Below are 25,867 nucleotides of genomic sequence, written 5' to 3'. Positions count from 1 at the left end.
ACCCCTGGTTCTGGACAGCCCGACCATCGGGAACATCCTTCCTGCATCTAGTCTGTCCAGTCCTGTCAGAATTTTATAAGTTTCAATGAGATCCCCTCTCATTCTTCTAAACTCCAGCGAGTACAAGCCCAATCGACCCAATCTCTCCTCATACGTCATTCCTGCTATCCCAGGTATCAGCCTGGTGAATCTTCGCTGAACTCCTTCCATGGCAAGAACATCCTTCCTCAGATAAGGCGACCAAAACTGCACACAATACTTAAGATGTGGTCTCACCAAGGCCCTGTACAACTGCAGCATATTGCCTCACCGGTGGTTAAATCAGAACACCAAGAAATGTTAATATCTGCCATTTGAGATATATGCTAAAGAATGGGAACATTCATTTAAACTTTGTGTGTGGCCCCCAAGGCTCCATACTTACCTATGAGAGCCATAAAAACAAATGATCGAACACCCCTGCCTCACGTCCAAGTGAACCGATTTAATATCATGTTCCCCTTTTAGCCAGTCAGCTAGTTTTAGCTAGAGTGAGAGAAACAGTGCAAGCCAGGGTTCCTAACTAAACCAGCAAAATCACTAAGAGAAGACTCAATAGCAAAATAGATAATTTCAGATTTGTCCCCAGCTCCTTTTGAACATAGTGCTATTGCTATTCATCTCAATTCAAAATGAATTCTATCATCTTTTATTCTCGATTCTGGTGCAACCAATGGATTACAAAGAATAAAGTGTTTCTAAAAGAATAAAGTGTTTTTAAAAAAATCAAATTATCCCAAAGAATTAACACATTTTCACCTTTTCTAGTTCTGTAGATTTCCAAAGCATTTTCTTTTAACAGTGAATGCCAATAACATCAAGAGAACACAACTTCTCAGTGAGATGAGTCAACACCTCTGGATAGTCAATTTCTGAAATCATGTCATCTGAACTCTGTTATTTAAACTTTCACCATTGGGCTCAACAACTAAATTACCAGTTTCTCCAATTATGCTCTTTAAGTGAAATAATTTTAAAGGTAATTATCATCATTTTAATGGTTGTTTGATTTTTTAAAAACAGCCACTGATGACACTTCCTCCCTACAACTGGGACATCATTTGTATTTGATCACTAATTTTGAAAACATAGGCCATCTAACTGAACAGTTCCTTTTCAAGCCTGATAGACTACAACTAATCCATAACCAAGTACAGTACATCCTCACCTGCTCCAACACTAAAAAGGGCCATACCCAGTCAGTCAGTCACTTCAACCTCCTATCAGTGATATTGGGGAGCTCGAGACTCACAAAATACAAAGGCAATCACCAACTCTGACATCGACAATACCAATTCCACCCTCCCCACTCCCCCTCCAAAATAAATTGAAGATTTTAGTTACGGTTTAGGGAAAATCTTCATTTTAAACAAATAAACCAAAACTCTCATGTATTGCACTGGTGAAAATCGGAATCGGTTAATTAAGGGGTAACACCAGAGGTCCAACAGGTCTGACCTTCAACTGAATGGCTGGTGTTCAAGTTCTGTGGAATTGTACATGATGCTTTTGTTGTTTAAATAGTAACTACATAATTTCTTCATTTCATCAGTGTGGTAAACCACTGATGCCTTAAGAGTGTCACATTAGCGTACGACGGACCCCTCCCCCCACTCACAGTCTGCAGCTTTTAAATCGCCCGCCGCGCACCATTTGCAGCCTCTCTAACCTTAAAGTCTCCCCCCCCCTCCTTGTTCGCTAACCTCACCCGCGACTGTAAGCCCATCGCTACCAAAAGCAGGCGTTAGAGTGCCGGGGATAGGAGCTTCATTAAATCCGAGGTAGCAAGACTCCTGAAGGAAGGGATTATTGAAAGTAGCACCAGCCCATGGCGAGCACAAGTGGTGGTAGTGAAGACTGGCGAAAAACAGCGCCTAGTTATTGACTACAGCCAGACGATCAATCGCTACACCCAGCTAGATGCATACCCACTCCCCCGCATATCTGACATGGTCAATCAGATAGCACAATACCGGGTGTTCTCGACGATTGATCTGAAGTCGGCATACCACCAGCTCCCCATCAGGGCTGAGGACCGCCAGTACACAGCTTTTGAAGCTGACGGTCGTCTCTACCACTTCCTCAGAGTTCCCTTCGGCGTCACCAACGGGGTTTCAGTCTTCCAACGGGAGATGGACCGGATGGTCGACCAGAACGCGCTCCAGGCCACTTTCCCCTATCTAGACAACGTCACCATCTGCGGCCGCGACCAGCAGGACCATGATGTTAATCTAGAGAAATTCCTCCGTATGGCCCAGCGGCTGAACCTAACATACAACAAGGACAAATGTATGTTTCGTACCAAGCGCCTTGCCATTCTTGGCTGTGTAGTGGAGAACGGAGTCATCGGCCCCGACCTCGACAGGATGCGCCCCCTTATGGAGCTCCCCCTCCCCCACTGCCAAAAAGAACTGAAGAGATGCCTAGGGTTTTTCTCGTACTATGCTCAGTGGGTGCCGAACTATGCGGACAAAGCCAGACCCCTCATCAAGTCCACCTCCTTCCCCCTGACAGCAGAGGCCTGTGCAGCCTTCACTCTCATAAAAGGAGATATTGCGAAGGCCACAATGCACGCAGTGGATGAGTCCATCCCTTTCCAAGTGGAGAGCGACGCTTCCGACTTCGCCCTAGCTGCAACCCTTAACCAGGCGGGGAGACCCGTGGCCTTTTTCTCAAGGACCCTCCAGGGCCCCGAGATTCGACACTCCTCTGTCGAAAAGGAGGCCCAGGCCATTGTGGAAGCTGTGCGACATTGGAGGCATTACCTGGCCGGAAAACGATTTACCCTGCTCACTGACCAGCGTGCAGTAGCTTTTATGTTTAATAATAAGCAGAGGGGCAAAATCAAGAACGACAAGATCTTGAGGTGGAGAATCGAACTCTCCACCTACAATTACGATATCTTGTACCGGCCCGGGAAACTCAATGAGCCCCCAGATGCCCTATCACGTGGTACATGCGCCAACGCGCAGGTCGATAGACTGAAGACCCTCCACAATGACCTCTGCCACCCGGGGGTCACCAGGTTTTTTCACTTCATCAAATCCCGTAGCCTGCCCTACTCCATCGAGGAGGTCAGGACCATGACCAGGAACTGCCAAATCTGTGCCGAGTGCAAACCGCATTTTTATAGGCCAGACAGAGCAAGCCTGATCAAAGCCACGCGCCCCTTTGAACGGCTGAGCGTCGATTTTAAAGGGCCCCTCCCGTCCTCCGACCGCAATGTGTACTTCCTCAACATAATTGATGAGTACTCCCGTTTCCCATCCCTTGCTCAGACATGACCAGTACCACGGTCATTAAATGTCTGAATGACCTCTTCGCCTTGTTCGGTTTCCCTAGCTATATTCATAGCGACAGGGGCTCATCCTTTATGAGCGACGAACTCCGGCAGTACCTGCTCTCGAGAGGTATCGCTACAAGCAGGACCACCAGCTACAACCCCCGGGGGAATGGCCAGGTGGAAAGGGAGAATGCGACGGTCTGGAAGGCAGTCCTTTTAAACTTGAAATCTAAGGGCCTCCCGACCTCTCGCTGGCAGGAAGTCCTCCCTGCGGCGCTCCATTCCATTCGGTCACTGCTCTGTACAGCCACCAATGCTACCCCTCACGAGAGAATGTTCTCCTTCCCCAGGAAGTCCACATCGGGGATCTCGTTACCGACATGGCTGACTTCTCCAGGACCCGTCCTACTGCGGAAGCACGGGAGGTCCCATAAGACGGACCCCCTGGTCGAGAGGGTGAGCCTCCTCCATGCCAACCCTCAGTATGCTTACGTGGTGTACCCGGACGGGCGGGAGGACACAGTCTCCATACGAGACCTCGCACCTTCGGGTGCTCCCGAAACACCCCCCTCGCCATCCACCACTACCCACGCCTACCCCCAGTACGCTTACGTAGCGTACCCGGACGGGCGGGAGGACACAGCCCCCACACGAGATCTCGCACCTTTGGGTGCCCCTGAAACACTACCATTGCCATCCACCACTACCCACAACCCAACCCCGCTAGACGGCATGCCGCAGCCCCAGGACCCGTCATTGACCACCCAACCACTCAATGAGATGCCAGACTCAACGTTGGATGCTGCACCATCACCGCCGCCACCACGACGATCAGGACGGCATACAAGGCCACCTGATAGACTTACTTACACGAACCTTTAGTACACTTCACCCCGCCGGACTCAATTTTAAACAAGGGGTGAATGTGGTAAACCACTGTTATTGTTATTCACTGTTGTTGTTGTTGTTACACACTGTTGTACCTATGCATGCCTCAACATGTCGCGGCTGGCTCCACCACACGGGCCCAGGTATAAAGGTGATTGACCTGCAGCCCCCTGCCTTCTTGGAACCCAGTCAACCACGAGAGGCATGCTCTGTTCTTTGCTAATAAAAGCCTTCAGTTACTCTCCTAACTCTCCGTCTTTTATGAGTAATTGATAGCGCATCAATCAGCATAGCATTTAGTCTGAATTATTAAAGTAAATTCTAGTGTAAAAGTCACACTTTCATGCACTTTATGCTGTCTGAAAAAAAGGGATCATCAAGTTACTCGAATGGTTTAGTGGGTAAGTTACTTGGTACTGAAGCACACTGATCAGGAAAGGTCCCCGTCTGTGCCGATTTAAAACTAAATGTAAAAAGGCAGCAGTGTAATTTTAAGAGTGTGAGCTACACATCAGATTTATGGTAATTAAAAGACAAGGTATTAGGGTACCTATAGAAATTCTACATTTGGAAGGGTGTGTCACAAATACAACCTGTTGCATGCTGCTCATTGCAGCAATTCCAGTGGCAGGGACTTCAAAACACATTATTGGTTCTAAATTTAAACATAATGAAGCATCATAGTGAAATTAGTTCCAGCTAGGTGTTATTTTAGGCTCAGTTTCAAATAATATTTCTGCACTGAGATTTTGCACATTAAAAGTTTTATGCTGATTTTATCAGTTTTAAACTGATCATTTACTGATTACAAGCAGGATCAGGTTGGGTATTTAGTAGGGAAGTGTGAAGTTGGCAAATTCCCATTGCTCCCGAGGGCCTTGGCCACCTAGGGTAGGCAGGAGGGCGATGGGGTTAGTACGGACGTTTCAGGTGGGGGGCATTCAAGAAGAGACATGGAGACTATGGTAGCTTTCATGCTCCAGATGCAGCTCACCAATACAAGTAGTTTCATTTTATTAAAATTCGTTTATGGGATGTGGGCGTCGCTGGCAAGGTCAGCATTTATTGCCCATCCCTAATTGCCCTCGAGGTGGCGGTGGTGAGCCGCCTTCTTGAACCGCTGCAGTCCATGCGGTGAAGGTACTCCCATGGTGCTGTTAGGGAGGGAGTTCCAGGATTTTGACCCAGCGACGATGAAGGATCGGCAATATACATCTAAGTCAGGATGGTGTGTGAATTGGAGGAGAACTTGGAGGTGGTGGTGTTCCCATACGCCTGCTGCCCATGACCTAGGTGGAAGAGGTCACGGGTTTGGGAGGAGCTGCAGAAGAAGCCTTGGCGAGTTGCTGCAGTGCATCTTGTAGATGGTACACACTGCAGCCACAGTACACTGGTGGTGGAGGGAGTTAATGTTTAAGGCAGTGGATGGGGTGCCAATCAAGCGGGCTGCTTTGTGCTGGATGGTGTCAAATTGAGTGTTGTTGGAGCTGCACGCATCCAGGCAAGTGGAGAGTATTCCATCACACTCCTTACTTGTGCCTTGTAGATGGTGGAAAGGCTTTGGGGAGTCAGGAGGCGAGACACTCGCCACAGAATACCCAGCCTCTGACCTGCTCTTGTTGCCACAGTATGTGTGTGGCTGGTCCAGTTAAGTTTCTGGTTAATGGCGACCCCCAGGATGTTGATAGTGGGGAATTCGGCGATGGGAATACCGTTGAATGACAAGGGGAGGTGGTTAGGCTCTCGCTGGTTGGAGATAGTCATTGCCTGGCACTTCTGTGGCGCGAATGTTACCTGCCACTTATCAGCCCAAGCCTGAACGTAGTCCAGGTCTTGTTGCATGCGGGCATGGACTGCTTCATTATCTCAGTTGTGGTGAATGGTGCTGAACACTGCAGTCATCAGCAAACATCCCCATTTCTGACCTTATGTTGGAGGGAAGGTCATTGATGAAGCAGCTGAAGGTGGTTGGGCATAGGACACTGCCCTGAGGGGCTCCTGCAGCGATGTCCTGGGGCTGTGATGATTGACCTTCAACCATCTTCCTTTGTGCTAGTATGACTCCAGCCAGTGGAGCGATCCCCCCCCCCCCCCCCGATTCCCATTGACTTCAGCTTTACTAGGGCTCCTTGATGCCACACTCGGTCAAATGTTGCCTTGACATCAAGGGCAGTCACTCTCACCTCACCTCTGGAATTCAGCTCCTTTGTCCATGTTTTGACCAAGGCTTTAATGAGTTCGGGAGCCAAGTGGCCTTGGCGGAACCCAAACTGGGCATCAGTGAGCAGGCTATTGGTGAGTAAGTGCCACTTGATAGCACTTTCAATGACACCTTCCATCACTTTGCTGATGGAGAGTAGACTGATGGGGTGGAAATTGGCTGGGTTGGATTTGTCCTTTTTGTGGACAGGACATACCTGGGCAGTTTCCCACATTGTCAGATAGATGCCAGTGTTGTAGCTATACTGGAACAGCTTGGCTAGAGGCGCGGCTAGTTCTGGAGCACACGTCTTCAGCACGATAGCCAGGATGTTGTTAGGGCCCATAGCCATTGCTGTATCCAGTGCGCTCAGCCGTTTCTTGTGATCACGTGGAGTGAATCGAATTGGCTGAAGACTGGCTTCTGTGAAGGTGGGGACCTCAGGAGTAGGCCGATGTGGATCATCCACACGGCACATCTGGCTGAAGTTGATTGTAAAAGACAAGGCTGAAGTGTTTTCACTCACGTGCTGGGCTCCGCCATCATTGAGGATGGGGATATTCATGGAGCTGCCTCCTCCAGTCAGTTGTTTAATGGTCCACCACCATTCACGACTGGATGTGGCAGGACTGCAGAGCTTTGATTTGATCCGTTGAATGTAGGATCGCTTAGCACTGTCTACAGCATGCTGCTTCTGCTTTTTAGCATGCACGTAGTCCTGTGTTGCAGCTGCCCCAGGTTGGCACCTCATTTTTAGGTACGCCTGGTGCTGCTCCTGGCATGCTCTTCTACACTCCTTATTGAACCAGGCTTGGTCCCCTGGCTTGTTGGTAATGGTAGAGTGAGGAATATGCCAGGGCCATGAGGTTAGATTGTGGTGGAATACAATTCTGCTGATGGCCCACAGCACCTCATGGATGCCCAGTTTTGAGCTGCTAGATCTGTTCTGAATCTATTCCATTTAGCATGGTGGTAGTGCCACACAACATGATGGAGGGTGTCCTCCGTGTGAAGACGGGACTTCGTCTCCACAATGACTGCGTGGTAACTGCCATCAATACGGTCATGGACAGATACATCTGTGACAGGTAGATTGGCGAAGACGAGGTCATGTAGGTTTTTCCCTCGTGTTGATTCTCTCACCACCTGTCGCAGGCCCAGACTGGCAGTTATGTCCTTCAGGACTCAGCCAGCTCAGTCAGTAGTGCTACCGAGCCACTCTTGGTGATGAACATTGAAGGCCCCCACGCAGAGTACATTCTGTGCCCTTGCTACTCTCAGTGCTTCTTCCAAGTGGTGTTCAACATGGATGAGTACTGATTCATCAGCTGACAGAGGGCAGTAGGTGGTAATCAGCAGGTTTCCTTGCCTATGCTTGACCTGAAGCCATGAGACTTCATGGGGTCCAGAGTCAATGTTGAGTACTCCCAGGGCCACTCCCTCCTGACTGTATACAACTGCGCTGCCACCTCTGGAAGATCTGTCCTGCCAATGGGGTAGGACATACCTAGGGATAGTGATGGAGGAGTTTGGGACATTGGCTGAAAGGTATGACTAGTCTATATAAATTCATCAGAAAAGGGAAGTGCCAGAGGACTGGCGGACAGCAAACATGATTCCTATATTTAAAAAGGGAGATAGAACAAACAAGTCCAGTGAAATATAAACCCATTAGTTTAAATTTGGTGGCAGGAAAGCTAATGGAATGCTTACTCAAAGATGTAATAGAAAAACATCTAAAAACTGAAATATAATAAAGAATAGTCAGCACGGATTTCAAAACGGAAGGTGATGCTTGATCAAACTTATTGAATTCTTTTAAGTAGCAGCAGAAAGGTTACTGGAGTAGACGTAACATATTTGGATTTTCAAAAGGCTGCATAGTAGACTCATGAGTAAGGTCAGAACATGTGGAGTCAGGGGACAAGCAGCAGATTGGATAGTAACCTGGCTACAAATCAGGAAGAGAGTAGGGGTTAAAGGTAGTTACTCATACAAGCAAAATAGGAAGGTGTGTTCCACAGGATCAGTGCTGGAACCACTTGATGCGCTATCAATTACTCATAAAAGACTGAGAGTTAAGAGAGTAACTAAAGGCTTTTATTAACAAAAGAATGAAGGTCTGCCTCGAGTGGTCGACCGGTCCAGAAATACAAAGGGCTGGGGAGCAGTCACCTTTATACTAGGACTTGTGGGAGGAGTCAGCCGAGGCATGTCCAGGCATGTACACAGTGGAATACAAACAGTGGTTTACCACACCACTGTTGTTCACTATTTACATAAATGATTTGGGCTGTGGAATTGGAAGCACAAATTCAAAATTTGCAGCCAACAACAATTTTTTTTGGGGGTGGGGGGGGGGGCGGTGGAGAGTTAATAGAGGAGGACTGAGACAAAAAACAGAACATGAATAAACTTGCAGAATGGGTGTGGAATTGGCAAATGAACTTCAATATAGCCAAGTGTGAGGTGGTACATTTTGGTCGGAAAAATAAGGAGGCCACATACTCCTTGGAAAATAAGTATCTAAATGGGGTAACATAAGCAGGAGGCGGCCATTTGGCCCGTCAAGCCTGCTCTGCCATTTAATAAGATCATGGCTGATCTGACCTTGGGCTCAGCTCCATTTCCCTGCCCGCTCCCCATAACCCTTCACTCCCTTATTGTTCAAAAATCTGTCTATCTCCACCTTAAATATATTCAATGACCCAGCCTCCACAGCTCTCTGGGGCAGAGAATTCCACAGATTTACGACCCTCAGAGAAGATGTTCCTCCTCATCTCAGTTCTAAAAGGGCGACCCTTTATTCTGAAACTATGCCCCCTAGTTCTAGATTCCCCCATGAGGGGCAATATCTCTGCATCTACCTTGTTGAACCCCCTCAGAATCTTGCATGTTTCAATAAGATCACCTCTCACTCTTCTAAATTCCTCATAAGTCAAACCCCTCATCTCTGGAATTAACCTAGTGAATCATCTCTGAACTGCCTCCAATGCAAGTATATCCTTCCTTAAATAAGGAGACCAAAACTGTACGCAGTACTCAAGGTGTGGTCTCACCAATACCTTGTACAGTTGTAGCAGGACTTCCTTGCTTTTATACTCCAACCCCCTTGCAATAAAGGCCAACATTCCATTTGCCTTCCTGATTACTTGCTTTTTGTGTTTCATGCACAAGGACCCCCAGGTCCCTCTGTACTGCAGCATTTTGTAATCTCTCTCCATTTAAATAATATTTTATTTTTCTTACCAAAGTGGATAACCTCACACTTTCCCACATTATACTCCATCTGCCAAATGTTTGCCCACTCACTTAGCCTGTCTATATCCCTTTGCAGATTCTGTGTCCTCTTCACTTGCTTTCTCACCTAGCTTTGTATCAGCAAATTTGGCTACATTGCACTTGGTGCCTTCATCCAAGTCATTAGTATAGATTGTAAATAGTTGAGGCCCCAGCACCGATCCCTGTGGCACCCCACTAGTTACCAGTTGCCAACCGGAAAATGACCCATTTATCCCGACTCTATTTTCTGTTAGTTAGCCAATCCTCTATCCATGCTAATATATTACCCCCAACCCCATGAGCTCTCAGCTTGTGCAGTAACCTTTTATGTGGCACCTTATCGAATGCCTTCTGGAAATCCAAATACACCACATCCATTTGTTCCCCTTTATCCACCCTGCTCGTTACATCGTCAAAGAACTCCAGCAAATTTGTCAAATATGATTTCCCTTTCATAAAACCATGCTAACTCTGCTTGACTGTATGATTTTCTAAATGTCCTGCTACTGCTTCCTTAATAATGGACTCCAGCATTTTCCCAATGACAGATGTTAGGCTAACTGGTCTATAGTTTCCTGCTTTCTGTCTCCCTCCTTTCTTAAATAGGGGCATTACATTTGCAGTTTTCCAATCCACTGGGACCTCTCCAGAATCCAGGGAATTTTGGTAGATTGCAACCAATGCATCCACTATCTCTGCAGCCACTTCTTTTAAGGCTCTAGGATGCAAGCCATCAGGTCCAGGGGACTTGTCCACCTTTAGTCCCATTATTATACCAAGTTCTTTTTCTTTAGTGATTGTTTTAAGCTCCCCCTCCCTATTGCCCCTTGATTATGTATTATTGGGATGGTTTGAGTGTCTTCTCCCGTGAATACTGATACAAAATATTTGTTCAAAGTCTCTGCCATTTCCCTGTTCCCCATTATTAATTCCCCAGTCTCATCCTCTAAGGGACCAATGTTTACTTTAGCTACTCTCTTCCTACCTGCAGAGGGATATGGGGGTACAGATACACAAATCACAAAGTAGCGACACAGGTTAATAAGGCCATTAAAAAAAAATCATTTCTAGAGGGACAGAATTGAAAAGCAGAGAAGTTAGGTTAAACTTGTATAGAACCTTGGTTAGACTATACTTGGAGTACTGTGAACAGTTCTGGTCTCCATATTAGAAAAAAGTTTACAAGCACTGGAAAAGGTGCAAGAAAGATTTACGAGGATGATACACCAGAACTATGAGGTTACACCTATATCAGGAAAGATTGAACAGGCTGGGATTTTTTCCCTCTAGAAAAGGAAAGACTGCGGGGTGACCTGATAGAGGTCTTTAAGATTATGAAAGGGTTTGATAGAGTAGACGTACAGATGTTTCCACTTGCTGGGGAGACCAGAACTAGGGACCATAAATATAAGATAATCACAAATAAATCCAATTGGGAATTCAGGAGAACCTTCTTTACCCAGAGAGTGGTTACTTGCTAACCACAAGGAGTAGCTGAGGTGACTAGCATAGATGCATTTAAGGGGAAGCAGGGTAAACACGAGGAGAAAGGAATAGAAGGGTATGTTGATGGGGTTAGATGAAGGGTGGGAGGAGGCTCATGTGGAGCGTAAACACTGGCATGTACCTGTTGGGCCGAATAACCTGTTTCTGTGCTGTAAATACTATGCAAGTATCAGGAAATAACTGAACGGTGGTGGAAAGGAAGGGGATAACAATAATGGCACAACATTGCAGTTATCATGTCAGAGCAGTGGAAGCAGAATCCATAACAGCTTTTAAGCAAATGGATAAACAAGAAAGGGCAGGGGATGGCTCTTTCAGGCACTGGCACAGGTGCAATAGACCAAATGGGCCTCCTCTTATGCTACAAAATACTATGATTCTAAGATAATCTTACTTGTTTCTTGAAGCTCCAAGTGCAAGAACAATAGGGTCAGCAATTTCTAACATTGACTGAAGGATGGAGGCTACCACGATGAAGAGGATGATGCTCAGCAGAAACGCTCTATGCACAACCTGTAATTCAATCAGGCCAGTCTGCACTGCTAGGATCAGTAATGTTATACCTTCAGTCATCCCTCTGGAAAAATGAATAAAAAATAAAATCCCACTTTATGAAATTGATATCTTTTGTGCTTCTAGTTCTACCAACAGTTGCTAAATTCTTGGAAGAAAAAGAGGATTTCAACTGGGGCAAATTAAAATGTCACTTTTTACCATCTATAATAAAATACATAATGTCACAAACAAGTAAACTGGGATTTAAAAAAGTTATTTGCTATTAGGCAGAGTTCTTAAAAACTTTTAATCACAATGCGACAGTTAAATTACAATCAGCAATACCACTTGCTCTATCTGGACAAGCTAGATTTCCAGTATCAAACCGACACCAAGATTTCCAACTGGAGCTTTTTTTTTTTTTACACCCATCAGTCTAGCCCAAAGAAATTTTACCAATAACACGCTGAGAAGATGGGATTCATTTTGAAGCTTAAACTGTTTGTGAATAAACGGACCCATGCTGTAAAGGTGCTCGGGAGTCAGTCAGGCCATGAATTGCTACATTTTCTGCTGACTCCAGGAACAGGCAAGTGTAGCCTGGCCCAGCTCAGTCTACTTCTTCAGTTGGTCTTGATGCAGAAAGGTCTATGAACCTTACTCATTTCTAAAATTATGTCTTTTTAAATCAGATTTCATAGTTCACGATGATGCTGCCAATAATGGATGGCTTGTAATCATAGCAGTCGCCACCATTTAGAAAACATTTCTTACACTGTTTAAACTTTACTTGAACTGTTCAGAAAACCTTTAATGATTTTTCTTTAAAAAGCATATATGCTGTGTATGATTGAGTATATTATGTCAAACCTTAGGTGTAGTGTACTTGGTCTTACCTGTGCATGAGATTGTCGTTCATGAAGGCTCCATAACCTTGAAGGTAGAACTTGCAAAGTGTGAGGACACCCAGGGTAATGAAGGAGATTGTGAACATGAGGCCCAGCAAAGAATAAGGAGTGCTGCAACATTCTGCAATACTGCAACAGAAATGTTCGTCATCGAGTGATGTAAAAAAAAAATGAAAGCAGATATACCTTCATTAATCCTGCTGGTAACACAAGGATCTGACTGGAAATAACTCTTCCAAGGACCAATTTTTTCACTCTTTCTCCTCCCCCACTAAACTTTTCTATTATTCCCATATTGGCTGCACAAAGATGACTGTACCTGTATTCCTAAACCTGATCTAACATCAATCCTGTGGTAGCCTCCTATGTTCTTTAATACTGGTTTGCTGCTCTCATACTGTCAAGTTGAAAGTAGCATTTGGAACAGGCAACAGGAGACAGAGAGTTGCAATAGTCAACATTGTTGCTATGCTGCTAAATTGGTCAATCTGAATTCAGCAGGCCCAACAGCATAGAAAGTTTCTACTCTCAAAGCTGCTCCCTCAACGATGGATAAAATCCTAAAACCAAAGTACTTCACCTTAGTGAGATGACCTCTGCAGACACAGCCCAAGTTTGAATAATATTGCTGGATGTTTTTCTACTGTTCAAGCATTCACACCAACCATCACCCTTTATGGAAATTTTACTGACCAGGCTGAAGTATAAAATGCTATTAGCTTAAGTGCAACAGTGAATCATACCTTGTAAGGAAGAGGAAGAGCAGTCTCTCACGAGACGTGGGGTGATCACGTGTACTGAAATAAGAGTAGATCTGTAGAGCAAACAGGACCAGCCAGAAAACCATGAATAGCACAGGGACAACCAACTGATTCCAGAGAGACATTCCCAATGCCAACAGCCCATAAACTTCCACCACCTGTCCAAGGAAGGGATGAGAAAGGAGGTATAAGCGGAATTGGATTACACAGAAAATCCATTAACATGGTACCGCTAAACATGATAACTGAATATTACACTGGCTTAAAGCACGAGACATGCTGACCTGCCTCTTTAAATGAGTCATGCTTTAAAGAGGCATAGATAGCACAGTTGGATTGGAGTACTCCTATTACCTCTTGATAAAAAGTTTTGAAAGGCATCCCACACTGATATTCTTCTCTCTTCCTGTTGCAATAGTTAAAAATACAAAATTCATTTGGGCAATCATAACCCAATCCATAATAGATGTAGATCCAGCGCATTCAAGGGCACATCATTTGCTCTTAATCAACTCGTAAGGTACAAGGATAGACAGAATAGGAAATGGAAACATTTATACTTGCGCAACACGGGATGCTTCTCTGACAGTGGGATTAAAACACATTGTTAAAGGCAGAGGAAAGGAAGCTTTGTTTATTGCTTGTACTATAATAGATGTAACCGAGCAGCATGTGGAGAAGTGTTTCATTATCCAACAGACTTCCCTCCCTGTGAAAAGCACAAGATTCACAAACTTAATGGAGAAAAAATGAAATGGTAACCTGCCAATGGTCTTAACCAGATTTCTAAAGAAATTAGCAAGAAAAAAAAAACAAATGCTGGACCTGTATTTGAGGGAGTATGGAATTAATTGTGCGATTCTAATCAAGACCCTTATCTGTACACAAGTTCCCATTGAATGCTCAAAACTTAATGGCCCAGAATTTGCTGGAGCGGAACATCTCACACGTGCTCCTTTAGTTAGATTTTTTCCTCACCCTTCAAATCGAAAAAATTTTGCGCTACAAATTACTGAAAGTTCGAGTTGATAATGAGGCATCTGGGAGCTCGGTGAACAATGGGACCAACAGTGCATCTCTTTAACCAATGAGATTTAAGGATAAAGAAACAGAGGAACAGCAGAGAAGGAAATAGGGTGAATTAGAGTCAAATTAGATACAGAAAGAAATAAAGAGGGAAAGAAAGATTGGACAGAGAAAAAATGAGACAGAAAGGAAACGTAATTAAAAAAAATTGAACATTTTCAATTTTAAAAATCTCCAAGAACAATTTACTACCTGCAAGAATGAGACTCCATAGTTTTAACTGTTCCCTTTCCGGGCTGGAGAGGTTGAGTGGCATTGCAGCAACATAAATCTCATCATTAAAAGGGTCCTTAAGCTGTTAAATACCTGCCCTAACTTTCTGCAGTGAGTTTAATTCGTATTTACTCCGCAAGTTCAGCAATTTCTTGAAACACACGGGGAGCTGCCGTCGCCACGAGGCCAACAGCGGAGTGGCACCAATCATCCAGCAACTTGTGGCGATTTGCAACTCACGGTATATCTCTTCCTCGCCACAAATTGCTTGACAATTTACACACTAATAGCAGCGTGCACATTAAATGCACCATGATTTTCCTAGCAAATTCCAAGCCAATATTCCCACAAACCTTTCATCAGGGGTGGGTGATCATCACTACCCACTCAACACTTCCACACCAAGTCCCAGAGTAGTTTTAAGGCCAAGTCAAAGTAAATTTTAACACTGCTCAGAACATTAATTTAAAAAAAAAGCAGCCCTGGAAATAGCCAGACTCTAGTCCGTGATTCTAATGAGGGCCAAGATATATTTCTTTTCATCTGGTCAAGTTTTTCTTTTGGGGAAAAAAAGTTTACTGCAGCAATTTTTGAACTAAATTGAATTGCTACTACACACGAGGGAGGAACCCCCAAACAGATATGCAAAGGAAGAAAAATTAAAAAAGCTAAGGTCAAGGTCACACTACATGCAGGATAGCAGCAAGACTGCAACAATAACAAGTCAAATGTTAGATTTTAGCAATTAAATAGACACTGCACATTTAATAGACACTGCACATTTAAGACAATCATCAGAAACTTCAAAACATGACAAACTAAGACAAGAGAAATTGCACTGAGTTTTGGCAAGGACTGTGCCATGGACAACCCTACTCAGGCCCCATACTGGAAGGAATGGTTTGTATCAGGGCAGCAAGTCAAGGAATTTACATTAGGAAAGGCCATCAGGGATCCAAAACTGAGAAAGAAAACATTTTGGGCAGACAAGTGAACACTGGTGGGAAGACATCAGAGGAAAAATACCAAACAGTAACATGGGAGGAGAACAAGTGTAACTGGGACACTCAAAGCAGGGCCCCGGTCAGCTGATAAGAGGAAACTGGGATATGGGAGAGGGGGTGACAGGAATGGGTGGAGGGAGAGGAAGGGGGAGAGAGAGATTTGGATGTAGAATATGGGGGGGGGGGGGGGGGGAAGGGGTAAAAAGAGAGGGTCGGAGTGGGAAGTGTTTAACACTCAATTCATCCAGTTGGTTTCTCTCACCTGCACCAGCTCCCTGTATGCCGATTTGGCCAGCTTGTATGGTACCAACAGGTTAGAGGCCAGGAAATAAAGCACCTCCAGTCCTGTGAAAATCATGGCAAACCTGTTGATAATAACTAGCATTTCCACAGGAACCATGCAGAACCGTGCGAGTAAGGGTAGCAGATGGGCAGAAAATAGCCAGATCTGTTTAGTCTTCATAACAAAGGAGCAAAGTGAGCACACCACCAGCTGTCCTATAATAAACACAAAACAGAGAATCAGTGCAATTGGAACAGGTCCACTCAAAACAAGGTTACTCCACACCATAACTGGTTAGCTGGTAGAATAGTGGCTGAATTCAACATTACATTGCCTCCTCCCCTGAAGGCCACGACTTATTCAATACCTTGTCCAAGTTGTCATTCTCCATCTACGAGCTTAGTGGGTTTGGGCAAGTTATCCTGTCCTTAACCGACGTCCACATGTGCAGTTTTCAGCAGGAGCAACTGCATATTGATCACAAATGAGAACTAATTTTCCTCTTCCTAGTCCAGAAACAGAGGCCAATTGTATCCCAACCGAGGACAATTGACATATCCCAGAGCAGGGCTCAAACCCATGACCTTCTGTATACCACAGCACCATAACATGTGGTGCACTTACCATTAAACCTAGGGCGAATTTTCCAATATATTTTGAAATGCTGTCACATCACAACTATGAAAACATGGTTTAATGTAGATCTATAAAAATTACAACATATGGACAAAGTTGCTTTTGTTAAGTTCCTTATTAATGCAACTGTGTTAAGCATTAAAATACATAGTTATGCTATAATTAGCATGAAGATTTAGGTTTATGTTTCTACTAATACATCAGGATTAGTTGTTTAAAAAGTCCCACTCCAAAGCTCATATTACACCCATTGCATTGCATGCTGTGAAGGGGTTTTAGAATATTGTAGCTAAAGTGATTGAAGCGAATAGTAAGGGCAGGCTGGAGAAGCAAATGAGGGAGAAAGGAATAGAGGGTTATGCTGATAGAGTTACATGAGGAAAGACAGGAGGAGGCTGGAGTGGAGCATAGCATAAACTGGTTGGGCAGAATGGCCTGTTTCTGTGCTGTATATCCTATGTAGCCCGATCCAATCGTCACCAGACGTCCATACATGTACACTTTCAAGCGGGGGACAATGGATAGTGAGCTTAAGTGGAGACGCTAGTTAAGTTTCCAATGGGCGCTGAAGCCAATCATTGCATTCCTACTACCATCACAACGGAGGCCAACTAATTCAGCATAGCTCATGAACTGAATGAGACCGTTCAATCTTTGTTGCACAATATCTTTACCAATCGAGCTACGAGTAGAACCTAAAATGGCAGTCTGTTGCTCGAGTCTTTCGCTTTGGTTTAAAAGAATGAAGCAGTGGATAGAGTGAATACTTCTGCTAAGCTGTGAAAACCCTAGGTACAATTGTTCCTACATCAGTAAAGAGGAAATTGGAGGGGACGTGCAACAGACGGAGATCCACTACAACCAAGACTCAGGGGCTCTATCAGCTGTGCTTGTATCCAGATTTGCAATATTCCTTAATGATCCTAGCACTGCAGTAATACTGCACAATGAAGAATAAGGCTATTCATATTTCTCATTTAATACAATGAGGTAGCTAGGGAAACAATCTGTTCCCACATTGAAATCTTTCCAACATTTATTGCAGAGAATCAGTAGTAATTATGCAGCAGCAGACAAAAATTACAGATGAACAGGTTTCATCAGAAATACTATGAGTAATAATGGACAGCTTTAGATTTATGAAATCCGAACAAATAAGAAAGGTGCAGCTTTGTGATAACACTTTCAAAGCCAACCTCCTTAATTATTTAAAGATGTTGGGCCAGTAATTCCGGTCCCAACGCGTGAGTACGGGCGGTGTACTCATGCGTGGGCCCGTTGGAAGTGCCGGATTTCAGCATGCACAGGAAACCGGCATTTCCTCTCCATCGAACCAAGGGGTTAAGAGGTCCAACGCGTGCGCGCAGGACTCTGTGCGCACGCGTTGAACTTCCTTCGTTTTGACAGGTTTGCGCGTGTGCAAGGGCCTGGACTTTTTAGAAATGAAAAAAAGGAGGCGTAAGGAGTGGATTCTTGAAGGTAAGTGGTCTATTATTTAAAATTATTACATTTTTTCCACAGCTTCATTGTTTTTAAGGACTTTACAGTAAGGTAAGTTTATTTTTAGACACAATTTCGTAAAAAATTATTTTTTTCAAAAATGTTACTAATTGTTTTAAATAGTTTTTTAGTTATTTACAGTTTATTTAATTATTGGGATTTTTAAAAATTTTTAATTAAAGTTAAACTAGTCTTTTGGGCGCCCGCACTTTTCATGAGTTTGACAGTCTTTACTATCAAACTCATGAATGAGTTTCCCCTCCCCTGATTGGCTGCAGAGTGCTCACTTGATCCCAGCCGGCACATCGCACTAACTACGCCGCTGGATCAGGTAAGCACAGTGCGCCGACATCTGAACCGGGCCTGTGACAGGAAATGCAAGCAGGCCCGGGCTTCAGATGTCAGCGCGCAGGGTGAGTGCAGATCGGGGGCTTGCACACGTGGCAAGCCCCCGATCCTAATTTCTGGCCCGTTACAACGCATTTTCTGTTCAAATTAATTCCCCTTCTTGGTTGAGAAAGACACCTGTAAATATATCACTGTCAGAAGAGAGTTAATTTCCTGGCATTTTGAAGACCCAGCTTCACCCAAATGGCCAACATTCAAGCGTGAATCTTGCCAGTGAATGTCAGCAAGCTATTCAACCGTAGGGGCACTGGGGTGAGCCCTATTCTGTCTTTAACTGGCTACACCACACAAGCACTTCAAACAGGGGTCTCTGAATAGTGATCAAAAACCCTTGATGACTTCTCCATCTGACTTCAGGGATGCTGAGGCAAATGCAATAGCCCCTCCCCACTACTATTTGGCTGAAATCAGCTAAAACATAGACCATGGATCAAACATGGGACCTTTCTGGTCTGCATGCCTCAGATAAGCTTGCTGAGCTACAATGGAAGAGCCAAGATTTGGCAAGTTAAATAGAAACTACAGAATACCAACAGAAGGCACTGCAGAATCCTGTTTTAATGTGCTATGCCATGGAATAGTGAGACAGATCTGTGTCTTTGGAGCAACTTCATTATCTTAGCCAGCCCATCTACAGATGTTGAGCAAAGGCATTTCATCACAGGTAGATAGGCAAGAGGCTTTACTGGAATTTTTTTTTGTACTTTTAAAAAAAAACTTATTCATTTGGACATTGCCCTTATTCATTCACTTGAAACTGCTAGTATGCCAATATTCTAAGCTTTTTCCTAGTCAGACTTTTCAGAATTGAAGACACAAGTTGGATGCAAGAGAACTCAATTTTATATGGGGACATTTTCTCCCCACTTCTCCAGATGAGACCACCAAAATATTTCCATTAAATCATGGAATGTTACAACACAGCCACAGGCTATTTGGCCCATCAACACTGTTGGCTTTCCCCCCATGCACCACCTAGCTTGATCCCATTCTCCTATTCACGCCTCACAGTACAGTATTGCTTTTTCAAGCAACTATCCAATGGACTCTGCTTCAACAATAGTTTGTGGAGCAGAGTATTCCACACTTCAACCACCCTCTGGAAAAACATTTTTTCCAGCCACCGCTAATTTTTTCAATCTTAAATATCTGAAACATTATTGTCTCACTACCCGGGGAAAACAATCCATCACTATTTACCCCATATCACTTCACAATCCTGAGGGCCTCTGACATCATCCTCAAACTTCGCATTTCCAGCAAATAAGGTTTCTCTTCACAACTGTAACCCTTCATTCCTGGTAACATACTTGTGAATCTATTATGCACTTTTTCAATTGCTTTTAAACATTTCCAGCAGTGATAATGGGGGGCTTCAACTATCCTAATGTAGACTGGGATAATAATAGTGTAAAGGCCAGGACAGGGGAAGAAGTTCTGAAGTGTGTTCAGGAGAGCTTTCTTGATCAGGACGTTTCCGTCCCAACGAGGAAGGAGGCATTGCTGGATCTGGTTCTGGGGAATGAAGTGGGTCAAGTGGAGCAAGTGTCAGTAGGGGAACATTTAGGGAACAGTGATCATAGTATCATAAGGTTTAGATTAGCTATGGAAAAGGACAAGGAGCAATCTAGAGTAAAAGTACTTAATTGGAGGAGAGCCAGTTTCAGTGGGTTGAGAACAGATATGGCCCAGGTAAATTGGAATCAAAGATTGGCAGGCAAAATTGTAATCGAACAATGGAGATAGTTCGGGTACAGTCGAGGTACATTCCCACCAGGGGGAAAGGTAGGGCAACCAAAGTCAGAGCTCCCTGGATGACGAAAGAGATAGAGACCAAGATGGAGCAGAAAAATGAGGCGTATGACAGAGGACGGTTGAGGATAGAAGTGAGAACCAGGGTGAATAAAGATAGTTCAGAGGGGAAGTGAAAAAGGAATTAAATGGGGGCAAAGAGAAAGTATGAGAATAGACTGACAGCTAACATGAAAGGGAATCCAAAAGTCTTCTATAGGCAAATAAATAGTAAACAGGTACTAAGAGGTGTGTGACCGATTAGGGACCAAAAAGGAGACCTACACACGGAGGCAGAGGGCATGGCTAAGGTACTAAATGAGTACTTTGCATCTGTCTTTGCCAAGGAAGATGATGCTGCCAAAGCCATAGTTAAAAAGGAGGTAGTTGAGATACAGGATGGGATAAAAACTGATGGAGAGGAGGTACTAGAAAGGCTGGCTGTACTTAAAGTAGACAAGTCACCAGGACCAGATGGGTTGTACCCTTGGATGCTGAGGGAGGTAAGGGTGGAAATTGCGGAGGTACTCTTTAGATGCGGGGGTGGTGCCAGAGGACTGGAGAATTGCAAATGTTACACCCATGTTCAAAAAAGTGCAAGGATAAACCCAGCAACATACCAGTCAGTTTAACTGCGGTAGTGGGGAAGCTTGGAGAAACTATAATCCGGGCCAAAATTAATAGTCATTTGAACAAGTGTGGATTGATTAAGGAAAGCTAACACGGATTTGTCAAATCCAAATCATGTTTAACTAACTTGATTGAGTTTTTTGATGAGGTAAGAGAGGGTTGATGAGGGCAATACGGTTGATGTGGTGTACATGGACTTCCAAAAGGCATTTGATAAAGTGCCACATAATAGGCTTGCCAGCAAAGTTGAAGTCAATGAAATAAAAGGGACAGTGGATACAAAATTGGTTAAGTGACAGGAAACAGAGTAGCAGTGAACGGCTGTTTTTTGGACTGAGGAAGGTATACAGTGGTGTTCCCCAGGAGTCGATACTAGGACCACTGCATTTCTTGATATATATTAACAACTTGGACGTACAGGGCACAATTTCAAAATCTGCAGATGACACAAAACAGTGAAGAGGATAGTGATGGGCTTCAAGAGGGTATAGACAAGCTAGTGGAATGGGCAGACAAGTGGCAGATGAAATTTAATGCAGAGAAGTGCAAAGTGATACATTTTGGTAGGAAGAACGAGGAGAGGCAATTTGAACGAAAGGGTACAATTCTAAAGCGGGTGCATGAACAGAGAGACCTGGGGTTATATGTGCACAAATTATTGAAGGGGGCAGGGCAGGTTGAGAAAGCAGTAAAAAAAAAGCCAATGGGATCCTGGCCTTCAGAAATAGAGGCAGAGTACAAAAGCAAGGAAGTTATAATGAACCTTTATAAAACACTGGTTCGGCCTCAATTGGGGTAGTGTGTCCAATTCTGGGCACCACACTTTAGGAAGGATGTGAAGGCCTTACAAAGCATCCCGATTTCTTCTTTCTTACAAAATCGTCCAGCTTAACCTCTTTCAATCTTAACCTGTCAACCTTTCTATCTCCTTATTCCCTATATATCTAAAGTTTATTCCTTACCAGCTGTTAATTCTACTGTCTAGCTTTACCTCTCCCCTGACATATTAGTTTAAACCCTCCATCCAACTGTAGTTAGCCTCCCTGCAAGCATATTGGTTCCAGTTTTGTTCAGTTCACTTCTGTTTCAGAACTGCTCCCAATGCCCAAGAACTGTGAACCTTTCCCTCCCACATACTAGCCTTCGTCACATTCTTCTAAAAGAATTGTATCAAGAATTCTAGCAGTTCTTCCATTGCCCTTGAAGAGGTCACAGTACACAGGACAACTCCTATTTATTGACCAGTGTGCTCACTCTGAAAACCCCTTTCCTTTTGCACATTAAAGCCAAATGTTTGAAGCATCCAAGTGGATGCCAAAACCTCAGTTCGAGCAAGCAGGCCTCTAGAGCTCTGGCAAATCATACTCTCAAATCAAACTTACAATTATATCCTTTTCAAATAGATATATGAGAGCTTCCTGGTTGAATAACGGAGTCACAGAGACCAGAAAGATCTTAGTTCTGATCCCCAGTTAGGTGTTGGATTCGCTGATCTCAGCAGTAGAGGCTTGTGTTAGCAAGGGGGGGGGGGAAATCAGTAGGATTTATAATTCTGATGACTATCCAGGGACCCATGCTGGAAAGAGTGTGTCTGTGGGTTTTAGATTGAGACAAGATTGGGCTTGTAATGCCGATAGTCTGTCTGCATTACTGTCTTGGCTCAAACATGAATAATGGCCATTTGTGCAAGATACCGTAGGTAACCAGCATCTGTGGAGCTGTAATCCAGCAAGGACTTAAAGGCTTTCAGAGAGGAGGGAAGAAAAACACTCAAAAAGGGAAAAAGAGGCAAGACCTGGGAGGAGGCCATTTAGCCCCTCGAGCCTGTTACGCCAGTCAATGAGATCATGGCTGATTTGTGAACCAACTCCATATACCTGCCTTTGCCGCATATCCCTGAAGATCTTTGATACTTTTAAATCTGTGATTGATTAACAAAAATCTAACAATTTCAACTGCCAGTTGCAGAAGAGTTCCAAACTTCTACCACCCTGTGTGTGTATGTTTCCTAACTTCACCCCTGAAAGGCCTGGCGCTCCCTAGTCCTAGACTCGACCACCAGCTGAAATAGTTTCTCTCTCTACCCCATCAGTTCCCCATAATATCGTGAAAACTTTGATCAAATCACCCCTTAACCGTCTGAATTCCAGGGAACACAAGCCTTGTTTTTTTTTTTTTTTTTTAATTATTCGTTCATGGGATGTGGGTGTCGCTGGCAATGCCAGCATTTACTGCCCATCCCTAATTGCCCTCAAGGTGAGCTTCTTGAGTCTTGTTGGAGCTGCACTCATCCAGGCAAGTGGAGAGTATTCCATCACACTCCTTACTTGTGTCTTGCAGATGGTGGAAAGGCTTTGGGGAGTCAAGAGGTGAGACACTCGCCACAGAATATCTAGTCTCTGACCTGCTCTTGTTGCCACAGTATTTATATGGCTGGTCCAGTTAAGTTTCTGGTCAATGTTGATGGTGGGGGATTCAGCGATGGAAATGCCTTTGAATCTCAAGGGGTGGTGGTTAGACTCTCGCTTGTTGGAGATAGTCATTGCCTGGCACTTTGTGGCATGAATGTTACCTGCCACTTATCAGCCCAAGCCTGAACATCGTCCAGGTCTTGTTGTATGTGGGCATGGACTGCCGTTATGATTACACTGAAATCCATTTGCCACAGTTTTGCCCATTCACTTAATCTATTAATATCCTTTTGTAATTTTACACTTCCATCTACACTGCTGACAATACCACCTAGCTTTGTGTCATCGGCAAACTTGGATAAGTGGCTCTCTATCCCATCATCTAAGTCATTAATAAATACACGTGGGAAAGAACTATACACTTCCAGTGTTAAATGATCATGACAGATTTTCAAAACCACCTTGCATGTTCATTCAACGAGAATGCATCCAAGCAACCAAAATGTATTTAGATTTTATACAGAAAACCGGAGTGGGGATACCAGTTCTCTTTAATGTGATCAGCATGCATTTTCAGTAATTTTATTTGCTGGGACTATTAATGCTTAAGCCACTCTTCTGATGTTCTACACAAGATGGCCGCCTCTAAATCAGCAAAGGAGAAAAGTTAAGTCATTTTAAATCAAGCCTCTAGGCAGTATAATTTGAGAGGTGTGCAAGAAGGGATTTTATATTAAGCTCATGGTCCTGGGAGATCAACACAGACTTCATGTGCACTTCTCCCCTATATATTTGTTGGAGACCCTTCAGTGGTTTGCAGTACACATAAATATCTGGGTCTCTGGAGGTCGGTAACTACGAGCACCACCAAGAGTGTGAGAACCACCTGTCGGCCTAAAGCAGGAGAACTACACATCTGCCATCGACATCACTCCTTTAATATGCCACCTAAAATCACATGCCTCCGTACAGACATTATTTGAAGTCTACATACCCCATAACACAAACTGGATGAATTCCAAATCTGCCAAGCAACATAAATGGAGTGAAATCAGAACACAGGTAAACATGTTATACTGTGGAACCAAACACACAATATAAATGGGATATAAAAATGACAAAGGGGGAATTGGGGAGGAGATGGCAGAAGGGCTTGCCATAATTTTCCAATCTTACCTTGATGCGGGGGAGTTGCCAGAGGATTGGAAAGTGGCAAATGTGACACCATTGTTCTAGTAAGGGTGCAAGGACAATCCTATTAACTACAGGCTGGTCAGTTTAACATCAGTGGTGGGTAAAGTTTTAGAAACAATAATCAAGGAAAAAATTAACAGGTTTAAGCTAATTAAGGAGAGCCAACGCGGGTTTGTAAAAGGCAGATCGTGTTTGACTAATCTAATTGAATTTTTTGATGAAGTAACAGAGGATTGATGAAGGGAATGCAATGGATGTTGTCTACACAGATTTTAGGAAGGCGGTTGACAAAAGTACTACATAGAAGGCTGGTTAACAAAATTGAGGCTCATGGAATAGGTGAGTCAGTGGTAGCTTGGATAAGGAACTGGCTTAACAGAAAACAGCAAGTTGTGGTAAATGGCAGTTTTTCAGACTGGAAGATGGTAGACAGTGGTGTTCCCCAAGGGTCAGTGCTGGGGCCACTGCTTTTTTTGAGATATAAAGTGACCTGGATATTGGAATGCAGAGTAGAATTTCTAAATTTGACGACGACATCAAACTTGGGGGTGTGGCAAACAGTAATGATACCAATCGACTGCAACAGGACATAGAAAGGCGAGCAGAATGGGCAGACAAGTGGCAGATGGAATTTAATAGAGAAGTGTAAGGTGATGCATTTTGGCAGAAGGAACAGGGAGAGGCAATATACACTTAATGGCACAGTTCTAAAGAGTGTGCAGGGACAGGGGGACCTGGGAGTTAATGTGCATAGATCCCTGAAAGTGGCAGGACATAGAGAGATTGGTTAACAAAGCATATGGGATCTTGGGCTTCATGAATAGAGGTAGAGTACAAAAGTAGAGAAGTTATGCTGAACCTTTATAAAGCACTGGTTAGGCCACAACTGGAGTATTGTGTCCAGTTCTGGTCACCACACTTTAGGAAGGATGTGAAGGACCTTGAGAGGGTGCAGAGGATATTTACCAGAATGGTTCCGGGGATGGGGGATCTTAGCTACAAGGGCAGGTTGGAGAAACTGGATTTGTTTTCATTAGAGCAAAGGCGGTTGAGGGGGTGATTTGATAGAGGTGTACAAGATTATGATGGGTTTAGATAGGCTAGACAGGGAAAGGCTGTTCCCACTAGTTGATGGTACAAGGACTAGGGAACACAGATTTAAGGTTTTGGGCAAGGGGGGAATGTGAGGAAAATCTTTTTTACGCAGCGAGTGATGACCCAGAGTTCGCTGCCGACGGGAGTGGTGGAAGCGGAGACACTCAATGTTTTCAAGGGGAGACTGGATAGGCACTTGAAGGAAATAAATTTGCAGCGTTACGGGGATGGAGCGGGGGGAATGGGACTGACTG

The 25,867-nt window shown here is 44.2% G+C and overlaps 1 protein-coding gene across 2 annotated transcripts in view; it reads right to left on the bottom strand.

The window, feature by feature from the left end:
• Nucleotides 1-25,867, bottom strand: part of rnf145a (ring finger protein 145a) — a 110,130-nt gene that overhangs the window by 8,067 nt on the left and 76,196 nt on the right. For both annotated transcript variants that reach the window (XM_085995092.1, XM_085995093.1), the window contains exons 4-7: nt 15,928-16,163; nt 13,345-13,520; nt 12,590-12,730; nt 11,593-11,775 (exon numbers count right to left, since the gene is read on the bottom strand). In XM_085995092.1, the coding sequence (XP_085851218.1) occupies nt 11,593-11,775; nt 12,590-12,730; nt 13,345-13,520; nt 15,928-16,163 (736 nt within the window). The remainder of the gene's footprint in view (nt 1-11,592; nt 11,776-12,589; nt 12,731-13,344; nt 13,521-15,927; nt 16,164-25,867) is intronic.

The sequence above is a fragment of the Somniosus microcephalus genome, chromosome 8 (genome assembly GCF_052327205.1).
Source record: "Somniosus microcephalus isolate GS21.2 chromosome 8, FLI_Smic_1.0, whole genome shotgun sequence".
NCBI classification, from domain to species: Eukaryota; Metazoa; Chordata; class Chondrichthyes; order Squaliformes; family Somniosidae; genus Somniosus; species Somniosus microcephalus.
This window is presented reverse-complemented; position numbering and strand designations above follow the sequence as displayed.